General features: G+C 46.4%; 1 protein-coding gene across 3 annotated transcripts; it reads right to left on the minus strand.

Moving 5' to 3' along the window:
• Positions 1-788: 788 nt before the first annotated feature.
• LRRC40 (leucine rich repeat containing 40) lies at positions 789-13,367 on the minus strand. Of its 3 annotated transcripts, none has more exons than XM_017805531.1 (15): positions 13,298-13,367; positions 12,208-12,389; positions 11,204-11,277; positions 10,371-10,500; positions 9,876-9,999; positions 9,471-9,613; positions 8,291-8,463; positions 7,446-7,536; positions 7,086-7,131; positions 5,668-5,776; positions 4,573-4,680; positions 3,281-3,391; positions 2,411-2,488; positions 2,031-2,216; positions 789-1,371 (listed from the first exon to the last, which is right to left on the minus strand). In XM_017805531.1, exons 1-15 carry the CDS (start codon positions 13,350-13,352, stop codon positions 1,266-1,268), a joined length of 1,716 nt encoding a protein of 571 aa, XP_017661020.1. In that variant the 5' UTR covers positions 13,353-13,367; the 3' UTR covers positions 789-1,265. The 3 variants fall into 3 exon arrangements, with proteins under 3 accessions (XP_017661020.1, XP_017661019.1, XP_017661018.1); XM_017805530.1 differs by having other exon boundaries at positions 13,265-13,367; XM_017805529.1 differs by lacking the exon at positions 13,298-13,367 and adding an exon at positions 12,924-13,077.
• Positions 13,368-13,374: the final 7 nt, after the last annotated feature.

Consider the following 13,374-nt stretch of genomic DNA (forward strand, 5'->3'; position numbering starts at 1 on the left):
AGCCATCCCTGCTCTGGCTGAAAAGCACTTCTTAAACCTGGAGACCTGAGCAGTTTAGTGTATTTTATGTTCATTCTGGACACATTCAAAACCTGGAAAGTTTAGTGTTGAACTGTATTAAATTTTGCTGTGATCCAGAATCTCGAGCGCTGCATCCTGTTCTGGGCCCTCATGACCAGGACGTTGAGGGGCTGGAGCATGTCCAGGGAAGGGAACAGAGCTGGGGAAGGGTCTGGAGCACCAGGAGTGGCTGAGGGAGCTGGGGGGCCTCAGGCTGGAGAAAAGGAGGCTCAGGGGGGACCTTCTGGCTCTCTGCAACTCCCTGACAGGAGGGTGGAGCCAGGTGGGGGTCAGGCTCTGCTCCCACAGAACAAGACAGGACAAGAGGAAACAGCCTCAAGCTGTGCCAGGGGAGGGTCAGGTTGGACCTCAGGAGGAATTCCTTTCTGGAAAGAATGGTCAGACATTGGAAGGGGCTGCCCAGGGAAGTGGTGGAGTCCCCATCCCCAGAGGTGTCCAAGGAACAACTGGATGTGGCACTCTCTGGGCTGGGTGACAAGGTGGAGATTGGGCACAGGTTGCACTCAATGCACTGGGAGGGCTTTTCCAACCTCAGTGATTCTGGGATTCTGTGATTCTGTTTATTATTAATACCCACACTGCAGCACCGTTATCATTAAGGGCATCACTTTCAGGACATGGAAGCGTGTTTAAACAAGAAAAGTATCTCAGTGTTACTGTCTAGAAAACTTAATTACAGCACATGCTTAAAGAACCCAAGCCAGACATCCAAGGGACACATTTATTATCTCAGTGCAGCTGCCAACACCGGCCACTTTCTTGCCCTCAGGTGAGCCATGCACAAAGCTGGGGGTACTTCTCAGCCTTGGTCACCCCCTCACAGCCCCAGTATTTACCACACACAGACCAGAAATAAGTTTTTGGGGAGCAGTGAAAAGAGACCAAAAAAAGGATACAAAAATCAAAAGTATTCCCTTTCGCCCAAAGGCTTTGATTTGACAACTCTCTTCAAAGCTCAGCTGGCCTGCAGAGAGCACCATGGCTCCTTTATCACAAACAGTGTAAACAGAGTGTGGGATGCTGAGATCCCCATTGGAACATGCATCCAGGGAATGTTTTACAGGTCAGTTCTTGCTTAACATACAAACAGCCTCACGGATGCTCTGTCCTGGGCAGGAGCAGGAGGAGGGAGGCAGTGGAGCCCCTTGTCCTGTGATCCCTGCTGGCCCAGGGCAGGAGCTGGCTCAGGTGGGAATGCGGCTCCGCAGGTATTCCAGCACTGCAGCTGTGCCCTTGGCCAGGATTGCAGCCCGGGGGGTGCGGAAGGGGTTCCCTTCCAACAGCAGGGTCCTGGAAAACAGGGATCTGCACTTAGATAAAGATTTCTTGTACGCACACACTCCAATGCATACAGACTGCTGAATCTTTTGGAATCCCTAAGTAATCCCTCTTCTGTTCTACTAAAAGTTTTAATTCCTGCTTCCCTGCTTCACACCAGCTTGGCTTTAGATATGTGAATTTTAATTTATGCTAATAAATCAGTGGGGGTGTATGACTGCAGCACATACCCCACTACTGCAGCAAGCCTCTGCCAGCAGGAGTGAGAAAAGAACTTCTGGAATACAGAAACAGAATTCCAGGACGGTTCAGGCTGGAAGGGACCACAGTGGGTTCACCTGGTCCAATCTCCCTGCTAAGCCTGGCCTGTCCATGCTGCACCACAGTGTGACTGGACAGGCAACATAACCAAGGCTCTGCCAGGAGCTTCATACAAAACAACACACCCTTGACAGTGGTTTGAAATGATGAAACAACTCCTCCAATTCTCTACAATAGTGAGAAATTATGGAAGAAACTGCCTTGTTTTACAGATAGTCAGAGAGACCCTTTTGGGGCACTGAGACTCCACAAACAACATCCTGCCAAGGAGCACTTTTTCCTCTGACAAAACACTCCCTGAAGAACTCAGAATATAATTGTATAAACAGGTCCCCAGTGAAACCACACACCTCAGGTTTTCACAGTTCCCCAGTTCTGGGGGCACGTGGAGGAGGTCGTTGTTCTGCAGGTCCAGCGTTCCCAGCCTGTCCATCCCCTTCAGCTGCACCGGGTCGATGGACCCCACCTGGTTGTTGCTGAGCAGGATGGTCTCCAGGGCTGGGAGGTGATACAGGACACTGGGAAACACCTTAAATCTTCAGGAAAAGAAAGGAGGCAAAGCAGGGAAAGTCAGAAACAGGGCAACACAAACACAAGGCCTTCATGGGTTTCAAGCTCACAACTCGTCAGCCAAGTGTCTCCTTGTTTTTACATCACAGGAAAATCATATCAAATTCAGCCCAGTTCTTTTGATTATTATTTTATTAAAAAAATCTAGAGTGTTGCTCACCTGTTAAAAGCAAGATTGATTATCTGCAGTCTTGTCAGTGCCTCCATTTCCTGGGGTAAAGATGTCAAAATGTTGTTTCTGTGTATCAAAGGAAAACAAACAATAATCATTCACTTGCTCAAGGTTTTAGTTACTGAGAATCCCCAGGACACAACATATTGATCACATCCACACTATCTGTGGCCAATTCACTGCCTCAGAAATGGGGCAAGACCATGCCCAGGTACAGCTCCTGGCTAATGCCAGCCAGGCTGGATTCACATTTCTGCCAGGAGGAGACTCAAAGCCTGTCCTCTAAAGATTCCCAAGTATTCCCAGGCACCCAACAACTCCATAAACCTGCCTGGAAATTCAGCTCCTTGGGTTGCAGAGGAAAACTTAGGAAACTGCCCAGATCCTGAAGCCAAAGTAAATCAGTCAAAGTAAATCACTACATCTCTCCAAAATCTATGGTTTGAGCTAATTTAGATGCTGAACAATGCAAGGAGCATTTCTCAGGAGTCAGGGGAGGTAAGATGACATAAGTAACATCTCTTGCCATGCACTGCTTCTGTTTCCAGCAGTGTGACAAGATCTGAACCTTCACAGTCCTAATTCCCAGGATTTTTTGGTGTGTGTTTCTTTTGGAGGGCGATGGACGTGTTTTCAAATAGCACCATCTCTCTCCTCACAGCAAGTCTCAGAGCTGGTCCACTTGTTTTTTGGGTTTTCTTTAACCAAGGCCCAAATTTAGGCTATTTCAGCTCTACCATGGAGACATTTTGGGAATGAAAACTGATCCGAGTGCTGCAATCCCACTGGAACAGATGGCTGGTTTAGGGAGGCAGGAAAATAAGTTCCCAGGGAAGGAACTCAACACACGTCACCAACCTGAGATCCAAATGTGTCAATTTGTGGAGCCTGCACAGCTCCAGGGAAATGGAGGAGATTTTGTTGAAGCCAAGGTTGACATCACAAACAGAGTCTTTCAGCTCCACAATCCTGAAACCCCAAAAGGAGATACTGTAATTATGGAAGCTCATGCTTGCATTCTAAGTTATTTAAAAACTGCTTTCTTCTACAAATCAAGGACACATTTTGTTTCTTGACAATTCTGAAGTAATTTTGTGAAGATAATGAGACGTCACCTGTGAGAGCTGCTGCTCCTCAAACCTTACACTTGATGAAGGCAAAGCTCACTGACCTACAGTGATTAGGAGATGTTTTCTCTCTCTGATTAGGAGAGTAAATTTTACTACAAAAGCCTCCTCAGTAAATGCAGTCAAGAGCTACTTCAGAGACCAGAGGACAGGTGACCTTCACTGCCATCTCCTGACCTGGAGATGTTTTAACACTGATTCTGCAGCCAAACAAACTGAAAGAAATTCCTATTTTTTCCCATTTTTTGTTTCTGCTCCATTGTTACAAATTCCAGGAGCATTTGCTGCTGCTTGTAGAAGGCCGTTACATTGAGATGCTTTGGTGTAAATTATTTAACAGCTCGAGAAGTTCATTGTAGAACCCCCCAAATAGAATCTCTGGTTTAGCCCTAAAACCAAAACGCAATTAAAGGAGAAAACACTTCTCTCTCCTGCCTGGATTGGCATGGAATTCTGAGGCAGCTGCATACCCACTCACACCTATCCCAGGGAATGCAACAGCCTCTGATACAGTGACAAAGCACAGGAAGAACAAACACCAGCTCACAAAATCCAGTCTCTAGAGCTTGTACTGAAAATGGACTTTTTTCTCCCCTGAGATTGCACCTCTTCAAGCTCTGTGTGCTAAAGGTGAAACATTAAGCACACTTGGGTCTGAGAATGGGCACAGATCAACTCCACAATGTGGCGGTGTCCTTAAAAATCAGTGTTGGTGGTTTTCTTGGGCTCCCAGAGATCCAGCAAACCTTCCTCCTAACACAAAACATTCCTCCTAATGCAAAAAGACTAATTATTGCCATCAGTGCCAGAGATTTTCCATGACTCTGGATGACACAAGTGACTCCAGGCCCCACCTGCACACTTCTGTACAAGACACACAAATGTGTCACTGTATTTCTTTGTACTTTGATTTGTGTGCACACACACAGCAACAAAGTGCAAACAGCTTCAGGAAAGACACAAGATGCTGACAGCAGAGGCAGAAAAGCAAGTCATAGATGAGGAACGACCTTCACACAATACCTTGGGGGCACCTCTTTCAGCTGGTTCTTGCTGAAGTTGACAGTGGCCACGGGGTTGGTGCCCACGGCATCGAACATCTCCTCGGGGATCTCTGCTGCCTGCTTCTCACTGAGGGGAGAAACAGGAGCCGAGTGACACCAGTTCATCATTTCTGGTGATTAACAAGGCATTTTCACCTTCTTTTAGAGAGGATGGCCAGTAGACCAGACAGGTAAATAGCTACAATTTGAAATGTGTGGGCCTGTTGATCAGAAAGCTCCAAACACTGCCCTGTCAGCAAGTATTAGAGAATCCTAGAATCTTGGAATAGTCTGGGTTGGAAGGGATCTTAAAGCTCATCTATTCCATCCCTTGCCCTGAGCAGGGACACCTTCCACTAGCCCAGGTTGCTCCAAGCCCCATCCAACCTGGCCTTGGACACTCCCAGGGATGGGGCAGCCACAGCTTCTCTGTGCCAGTGCCAGGGCCTCCCCACCCTCACCCTCACAGCCAAGAATTCCTTCCCACTATCCCATCTAACCCTGCCCTCTGGCAGTGGGAAGCCATTCCCCCTTGTCCTGTCCCTCCAGGCCCTTGTCCAAAGTCCTTCTCCAGCTCTCTTGAAGCTCCTTTAGGCACTGGAAGGGGCTCTAAGGTCTACCTGGAGCCTCCTCTTCTCCAGGATGAACCTTTCAGTTCTCCCAGCCTGTCCCAGCTTCTCATCCACCAACACCCCCAAGTCCTTCATGGTTTTCTTTCCCATTCCCAGTTTAACAAGGTACAGTTAAAAAATATTGAGGAGACACTCACCTACTACAAGATGTTCTGAGACTTACTAAAAATTGTAAAGACCTTAAAAGGTACCAAAAACATCTGAAGGTTTTCAGCACTTCAGCGAGTTACTGTGGAATATTTGATATTACAAATGAATAAGTAGACCCCTGCAATCCAAATCTGCCAATTCCTGAGCACAGGAATTAAAGGGGAAAATGCCCAAATACAGCATGATTTGTGAACAGCTTGGTATGTAATAAAGGGAGGGGGAAAAAACCACAACCAAAAAATAGGGGAGTGTTCTTGCAGCTTTAGGAACAGGTAATATTTCCAAACACACACCTGTACTCCAATAATTTCAGTGAGGTTATGGCATGCATGTTCACCCTTGCCTGGCTGGGAAGGGTCATGGCTGTCACAGGAGGCTCTTCACTGGGGCCAGGTCCATCATCTACGGACAACAGAGGGGTCCAGTCACACTTCTGAGGGATCCAGGAGTCGGGGGTGTGTCCCAGGCACCTCCATCACCCCCTTTACTCCTGGCTCAACTGAAGATCATCTAATTCAGATTATTCCAATAATTTTCTAAGGAAGTTTTTTTGGCGTCCTGGGTTTCTGCTTTATTTGTTTGGGGTTTTTTTTAGGGGGGTGGGAGGGAGAGGGGCTAACTTGGATTTTGAAAAAGCAGGTGAGATGTGCTGGCAGCTGCTGCTCTGTGAGGCTCTGCCTCTGTGGGGAAAGGAGCTGGAAACAGGGAGAAACTGGGAATTTCGACTGGAAGTTATGATCTAGAGCACCTGCATCCACACCAGCAAACCTGACCACAATTTATCACTTAAAACAATATTTATAAACATTCAGCACACCCGTCTTTGTGAAGCTCCTTCTGATCACTCCCCACAATCCACTTGAAAAAGCTCCTGGACATCTGAGATGGGGATTCCCACCCACCTGAGTAGGATGAAACTTAGCTAGGAGTCCAAACATACCATAAATCCAACTTCCACTCCAAGAAATTCAACACAACTCTCTGAAAGTTCAGCAGCATTCATGAATTAAAGTCTATCAACAATTGTGCCCAACCACAACTAGTTATTCTCTGGTTAAAGAAGGGCAAAAGGGCAAGAAATAAGCTAAAAAAAAGAGGTTTTTCCCAATTTAAACATCAGAACAGATGTTTCATCAGAAACAGGACTGCCACTGGTTTAGCTCCATAAGAGGCAGAGTAAAACTGTAAGTACTGTTGTACATGCAAGACATGAGCTAATTGTGTTATCACAATTATATTATCTGTTAGACTGAGCTTTTACTCCAGCATTCCATTAATTTTTGTGGAGTTAACATGTCGGATTTGCATGGAAGCTGACATTTGGAAGGAATTTTTTCTGCTGCAGAAGCCTAATTAATGCTGCCATCCTCTGGCAGGTGGGGACAGCCACTGGAAAAGGAACAGTCACACAGCACTGGTAAGAAAAGCTGATGCATCTATAATCAAGGTCCCTTTTAAGTACAAAGATGAAGCATATTGAGATTATTTTTAAAATTATAATCCTCAATAAGGGCATGTTTGTTATTCAGTACTATCTAACAGAATAAGGAAAAGAAACAGAAATATCAGAGCAAATGTTGAGTAAAGAAATCTCTATTATTTCAGGATAACTGGAGGGGCCTGGATTTAAACAACCACTCTCCCTAGGTTCTGATTTATTTTGATTTCTTAGAATCTCTTTAAATGCAATAAATGGAATAAAGCAACATACCTTGGATTTTGCTTCTCAGATATTTCAGAAGTTCCTGGGTGCCTTTCTTTAAAAAAGAAACAAAAACCAAGTCACTAAGCAGGGTTTATGCAGCTGGTGAAACAATGCAGAGGGACAATTCCAGTCACACAGGTGGAGCCCAAGCACTGCTGACTAAAAATTCTACCTAAAATCCCACAGGAAAACCCTCCTCACAGCATTCTAGGAACTTGCTTATTTATAACTTTATCAATTCCAGCTGAAAATTTCTGATCTGAACCTTGGGCTCCACATTTTTAGCTTTTCATGTTTCTCCTGCTGCCCACACCGTGGGGATGCAGCAAATGTTCACCTGCAACATAACCAAACTCCAGTGCTTACTTCCAGCAGGTCTCTCCGGATGGTTCTCAAAGGATTTCCCTCCAGTGCCAGGAATTTCAGCTGAGGAAGGTTCCCCAATGTATAAGGCAACCTGCAGACGGAAACAACTCATTCCAAAGCAGCTCCAAACCAACTGCTAAAGAATCTGCAATGGTTTGTCAGATGGGATGCTGAAGCTCAGGTTCAAAGAAAAAGATGCAGAATGATCGAGGTTGGAAAAGCCCCCCCAGCCCATCAAGTCCAGCCTGTGCCCAATCCCCACCTTATCACCCAGCCCAGAGCACTAAATGCCACATCCAGTCATTCCCTGGACACCTCCAGGGATGGGGACTCCACCACCTGCCTGGGCAGCCCCTTCCAGTGCCTGACCACCCTTTCCAGAAAGAAATTCCTCCTGATGCCCAACCTGACCCTCCCCTGGCACAGCTTGAGGTCATTTCCCCTTTTCCTGTCCCTTGTTCCCTGGGAGCAGAGCCTGACCCCCTCCGGCTCCACCCTCCTGTCAGGGAGTTGCAGAGAGCCAGAAGGTCCCCCCTGAGCTTCCTTTTCTCCAGCCTGAGCCCCCCCCCCGCCCCAGCTCCCTCAGCCGCTCCCGGTGCTCCAGACCCTTCTCCAGCTCCCTCAGACCCTCCCCAAAGCACTTACAAGTCAAATGTAAGTCACAGGCAGAACACAGAAGTTTTAAGAAAGGCCCAGTTTGACCAGAGCAATCACACAATACAGAGGGTTCCTTCATTTTATGATTAAGTCCTTTCTTAATTGCACCTCCCCCAGTGTGATCCACCAGGAATGAGCTGCCACCAACCATGTCCCCCCCCCGAGCCCAGCCCAGCTTTCTCTATTACCTACTGATGTCATTGTTGGCCAGGTCAAGCCGCTCCAGCTTCTGCAGCAGTGTGATCTCCTCGGGGACTGATTTGATCTTGTTGTCCCTGAGTTCCAGCACAGACAGGGAATTCAGGTGTTTCAGATTCTCTGCATTGAGGATTTCAATCTGATTCTCACCAGCATGTAATTCCTATGGGAACAAACAGCACCTACCACTGTGGTACTCTGGTAAAATTGCTTTATAACTCATCTCCTAAACCATGACATCAGCAGAAACGTATGATGATGTGGAACAAAAATAGATCTTGATTCCCTTTCTTCTGCCTACGAAATATCAAAGCCTCCAAAGATCCAGAGACATGGGACTGACTCAGCTTTTTTGAACCCACCACAGAACCCTCAGCTCCGAGTCCCATTTCCCAGCCAGGAATAAACTTGTTCCACTTTTGCCAAGAACTTGTCAACAACTCCTTTGCTCAAGAAGCTTCTGAAATTCAAAGTCAGAGGAAGCTGAGAGGCAGCTCTCATCTCCCTGTTGGAAATGTTTAATTTATAAAGGAAAAAGTGAATGATTCCTTAGCCCAAAGACCGTGTGCTGGATTCACTAAGACACTGAACTTCACACACCAACAGGAATTTTGTTAGAAAATGAGGAAATAGCTTGAAATTTTCACTGGTGACTTCAGAGTTGGTCAGTGGAAACACTACAGTAACAGAGACATTCCCTTGGCCCAATCATTTCTCTATCAGTTGAGTAACAAATTCTGATGTTCTGAAACAGGTAACTGTCAATTTTAAATATATCAGGAATTAATGCTACAAAATACCTGGAATACCTGATTATGCCAAAAGGAAAACCAGTACGTTTTTTCTGTAGTTACAAAGAAAAAACGATAATGAACAATGTTAATTTAACCAGAAAATGTTCCCACAGAGAAAAAACAGATCCAGTTTTAAGTCATTCTTCTTCTAAATATTTATTTTGCAAATCTGAAAGTTCTGCTACACATTTGTCTTCCAAATGACCTTAAGGTTGAATACTGAGGACAGTAAGAGAAATTGCAAATGGGGGTGTATTAAATAAGAGTTCTAAACACACAACCATTAATTTTTGATCACAGCACTTCACAAAAACTTGTGTTTAAATTAACTGTCATTATTTAAAAGTTTACCACATTGCAGCCATTCCAAGCTCACCTTCAGTAACTTGCAAGAGGGAAACTCTGGCAAGGAACGCAGTTTATTTTTCCTCAGGTAAAGCTGCTCCAGTGATGCCATAGTTGCTAATTTAGAAGGTACAGTTTCCAGGTAGTTTTTGGTACAATCCAGCTGCCTCAAGCCTATGGAAGTAAATGTGCAATGACAAACAGAAGTAGGAGAAAATAAAGATAGCTCTCCACAGAAGCATAATTATCCTGGGTTTTAAAATAAATGCAACAACATTTTGCCAAACAGAATTTAGAACTGATAATTCTGACCCGATTTCCTTGAGAATGCATTAATTTTAGGGATATATTTTAAAACCTGACTAATATGCACTAATATGAACATAAGCACAAAACTGGCTGTTTGGCATTTAATAGTGTGAGGAAAGTGAGTTACTTTTCATGGCACTGAGATCTGCAGGCAGGTCCTTGAGCTGATTACAGGCCAAATTGAGCCGCACCAAGTTAACGAGCAAAGCAAAACTTGTTGGAATGTCTGTGAGGTGGTTATTGGACACATCCTGCAGATAGAAAAAAAGTGAGAGACTAAGACAGAGATGTTTAAACCATCCCATGGGTGCTGCTAGTGCAAAGTTAATTACTGGCAGAACATTAAAATTAGCTGGCTGACATCTTTAGGATCTCCCTGGCAGAAGTGTGACACAAAAAACAAGTCTCCCATGACTGACAGATCACAAGAGATTTGAGTTTTCCTAAAATATTTGTCAAACCAAGAACAACCAAAAAACCCACCATGTAATAACCGACTTCAGAATGGTCACTGGAATACTCACAAAGTTCTGCCATCAAAGCCAGTGATTTTTAATTAGCTGTAGCAAAACATGGATAAATCTTTCTGCACAAAGAAATATGGTTGAAAAAGCTGATTTACCAATTCCTCCAAGCTGAGGAGCTGCCCCAGACCCTCGGGGAGGTGGCTCAGCTCGTTGTGCTGCAGCAGGAGGCTCCTCAGCCTGGGCAGCTGCAGCAGCTCCTCAGGGAGGCTCTGCAACTTGTTGTGGCTGGTGGGAAAACATGGGACACAAAGGGAAAGAACAATCACTAAGGAGTTTTTAGGAATACGATGCACACAGAACACTCATGTTCCACAGCCTGTACACATCCTGCTGGTCAGGACACGGCCACCTGTAAGGAAAACCTGTCTCAGGCCTCTACAATGGATTAATTTCCTGGGAAAATTAATTACCTTCACTTATTTGTTCAAGAATAGTTTTAATCCTAATCTGAATTTACAATATTCCATCTGGATGTGAATTGTTCTGTTTATGCAGTTCACACAGTGGCAGCATAACCTCTCCTTGAGCACAAATTTACAAAATTACCCCAGCAAACAGAAGATTCTGAATTTTCCAGCATGAACGAGATCTAGACAATTACTTACAATGTGAATTATTCGTGGCAGAAAGTGTTTTATCCTCAAAATTGCCACACTGAATCAAATGAATATTATTTTGTGAGATTATTCAGAATATCACTGTTTTCACCTTCCAAGAGACCATGACTTTGAGTATCAGTGAAAACAATTCCAACAAACCCAAGATCACCAGTTGTGATCCAAAACTTAGAGTTCTCAATATAATAGTATTCTATAGTTAGTAATCTGGAATTAATTTTCTGAAAGAAAGTTTGATATCCTGCAATCTCTCATTCACACACGAAAGTCAGCGCAATATTTCTCTTGTTTGTCGTGTAACACATCCTTACCTGACATCGAGTTTCTGGAGATTTTCTAGTTGTCCTAAAGCAGAAGGAAGTGATGTCAGTTGATTATCATGCACCTAGAAAATAGTTTTTAGAATACAGTTACTAATCTGTGACTTGTAGGGTTTTTCCCCAGAAAAAAGCCAACCTGATCCACACAGTAATTCTGTACACATAGAACTGCAAAATTGTCCTTAACTGCCATCAATGCCCAGAGATTGGAGATGAAGGGGAGTGCAGGAAAGGGGGTTGCACTCCCAGTAACAGCTCTTCCTAAAGTCTCCATAACAGAACTTCCCAGATCTTTCCACAGGACAGGACCCTGGAGCTGGACTTGATCCGCGTGGGTCCCTTCCAGCCCAGGACATTCATGATTCTATGATTGCACACTACAAGTGTATGAACAGAGACATTGTCAGAGTGACCTGTAACAATCTTTTCTTTATCCTGAGAACCAAAGAATTACAAAATAATATATAATATAAACAATAAATAAATGTCTTTTTTAAAGGCAGTGGGTTTGTGGACACAGAGCGACACCCAGTCAGAGGCAGCTCTGCCAGTACTGTGCTGGTTCAGGAGCTGGTACTGTGCTCACTTGTATTCCAAAAATCATGGAGCCCCAAAGTGATTTGGGTTGGAAGAGACCTTAAAGCCCACCCCATTCCACCCCCCACCCTGGGCAGCGACACCTTCCACTATCCCAGGTTGCTCCAAGCCCTGTCCAACCTGGCCTTGGACACTTCCAGGGATGGGGCAGCCACAGCTTCTCTGGGCAACCTGTGCCAGGGCCTCTCCACCCTCACAGGGAAGGATTTCTTCCCAATATCTCATCTAACCCTGCCCTCCTTCAGCATAAGGCCATTCCCCCTTGTCCTATCCCTACATGCCTGTGAAAAGAACACACCAGTACCACTTCTGCAGGGAAATGGAAAACAAAAGTCTAAGACAAGTTTTCCAACCTCCTCCATGGAAGTAGCATCTGACCAAGGGCTCCTTGTACTCACATCCAGCACGGTGAGGGCAGGCAGCAGCTGCACATCCTCCGAGAGGCTCTGCAGCTTGTTGGAGGCAAGGATGAGCTTGGTGAGGTCTGTCTGCTCCCACCAGCGATCTGCAGCTCCGAAGGACAGGTTCTGCTGGGCCTCCTCCGGAGTGTCCACATTGATCCGCCACACATGTGGAGGCACTGCCACACAAACATACACAGGTCAGTTGGATTGTTCAGGGAACTGTTCTCGAACTCCTCTTATACAGAATCATAGAGTGGTTTGAGTTGGAAGGGGCCTTAATGGTCATTTAGTTCCAACCCTCCTGTCATGGGGTACGATATCATATACAGATAGACAGACATATGCGTACACATATGTACACAATTAGATATACAGATAGATACATGTATATATAAAAATATATAGTTATACAGATGTAGATGTGTGGATATATACACATACATAGATGGTTAGATAGTTAGACAGATAGTGATGTATATACGTATCTATATAGTCAATGGTGTTCTAGACACGTTTCCAGAGGGGACAACAAGCTGATGGAAATGCGCCAGAAATAGACAAAAAATAGTTCCTTGCAGACAGATGGCAGAATACCGGTCGCTGCCGTTCCCCGTGTGCCGCCCCCGCCCTGCCCCTCCCGGCGGTGTTGGGGCTCCCCGGCAGCCCCTCCGGTGGTGCGGGGGTCGGGCGGTGCGGCCCGGCTCACACACCGTCGCGGAGGCCGCGTCCCGCCAGGTTGAGCTGCCCGCTGCGCCGCGCCGCCCGCAGCAGCCCCTGCGGCACCGGGGGCTCCGGCTCGGCCGCCCGCCCGAACCCCGGCCCCGCGCGGGGCCCGCCCGGCCGCGCCCGCCGCGCCGCCGCCATCGCCCAGAGCCCCGCGCGGGGCCCGAGCCGGGCTGGGTCCGCCCGCCGCGCAGGCGGGGCCGAGCGGGCCCCTCGGGCGGGCCCGGCCCAGCCCCAGCCCCGCCGCCATTTCCCGCCCCGCGGAGCCGAAATGGAGCCCCGGCACGGCCGTGAACCGGATCGGGTAACGGGGGTGGTCGACACGGACACACGGGAACAGCAAACAGAGGCGCTTTGACACCCAACCTCGAGAGAATCCCAGAACGGATTGGCTTCGAAGGGATCTCGGAGCTCATCCCGTTCCACCCCCTGCCATGG

Source organism: Lepidothrix coronata, unplaced genomic scaffold (genome assembly GCF_001604755.1).
Source record: "Lepidothrix coronata isolate B3197 unplaced genomic scaffold, Lepidothrix_coronata-1.0 Scaffold12, whole genome shotgun sequence".
NCBI lineage: Eukaryota > Metazoa > Chordata > Aves > Passeriformes > Pipridae > Lepidothrix > Lepidothrix coronata.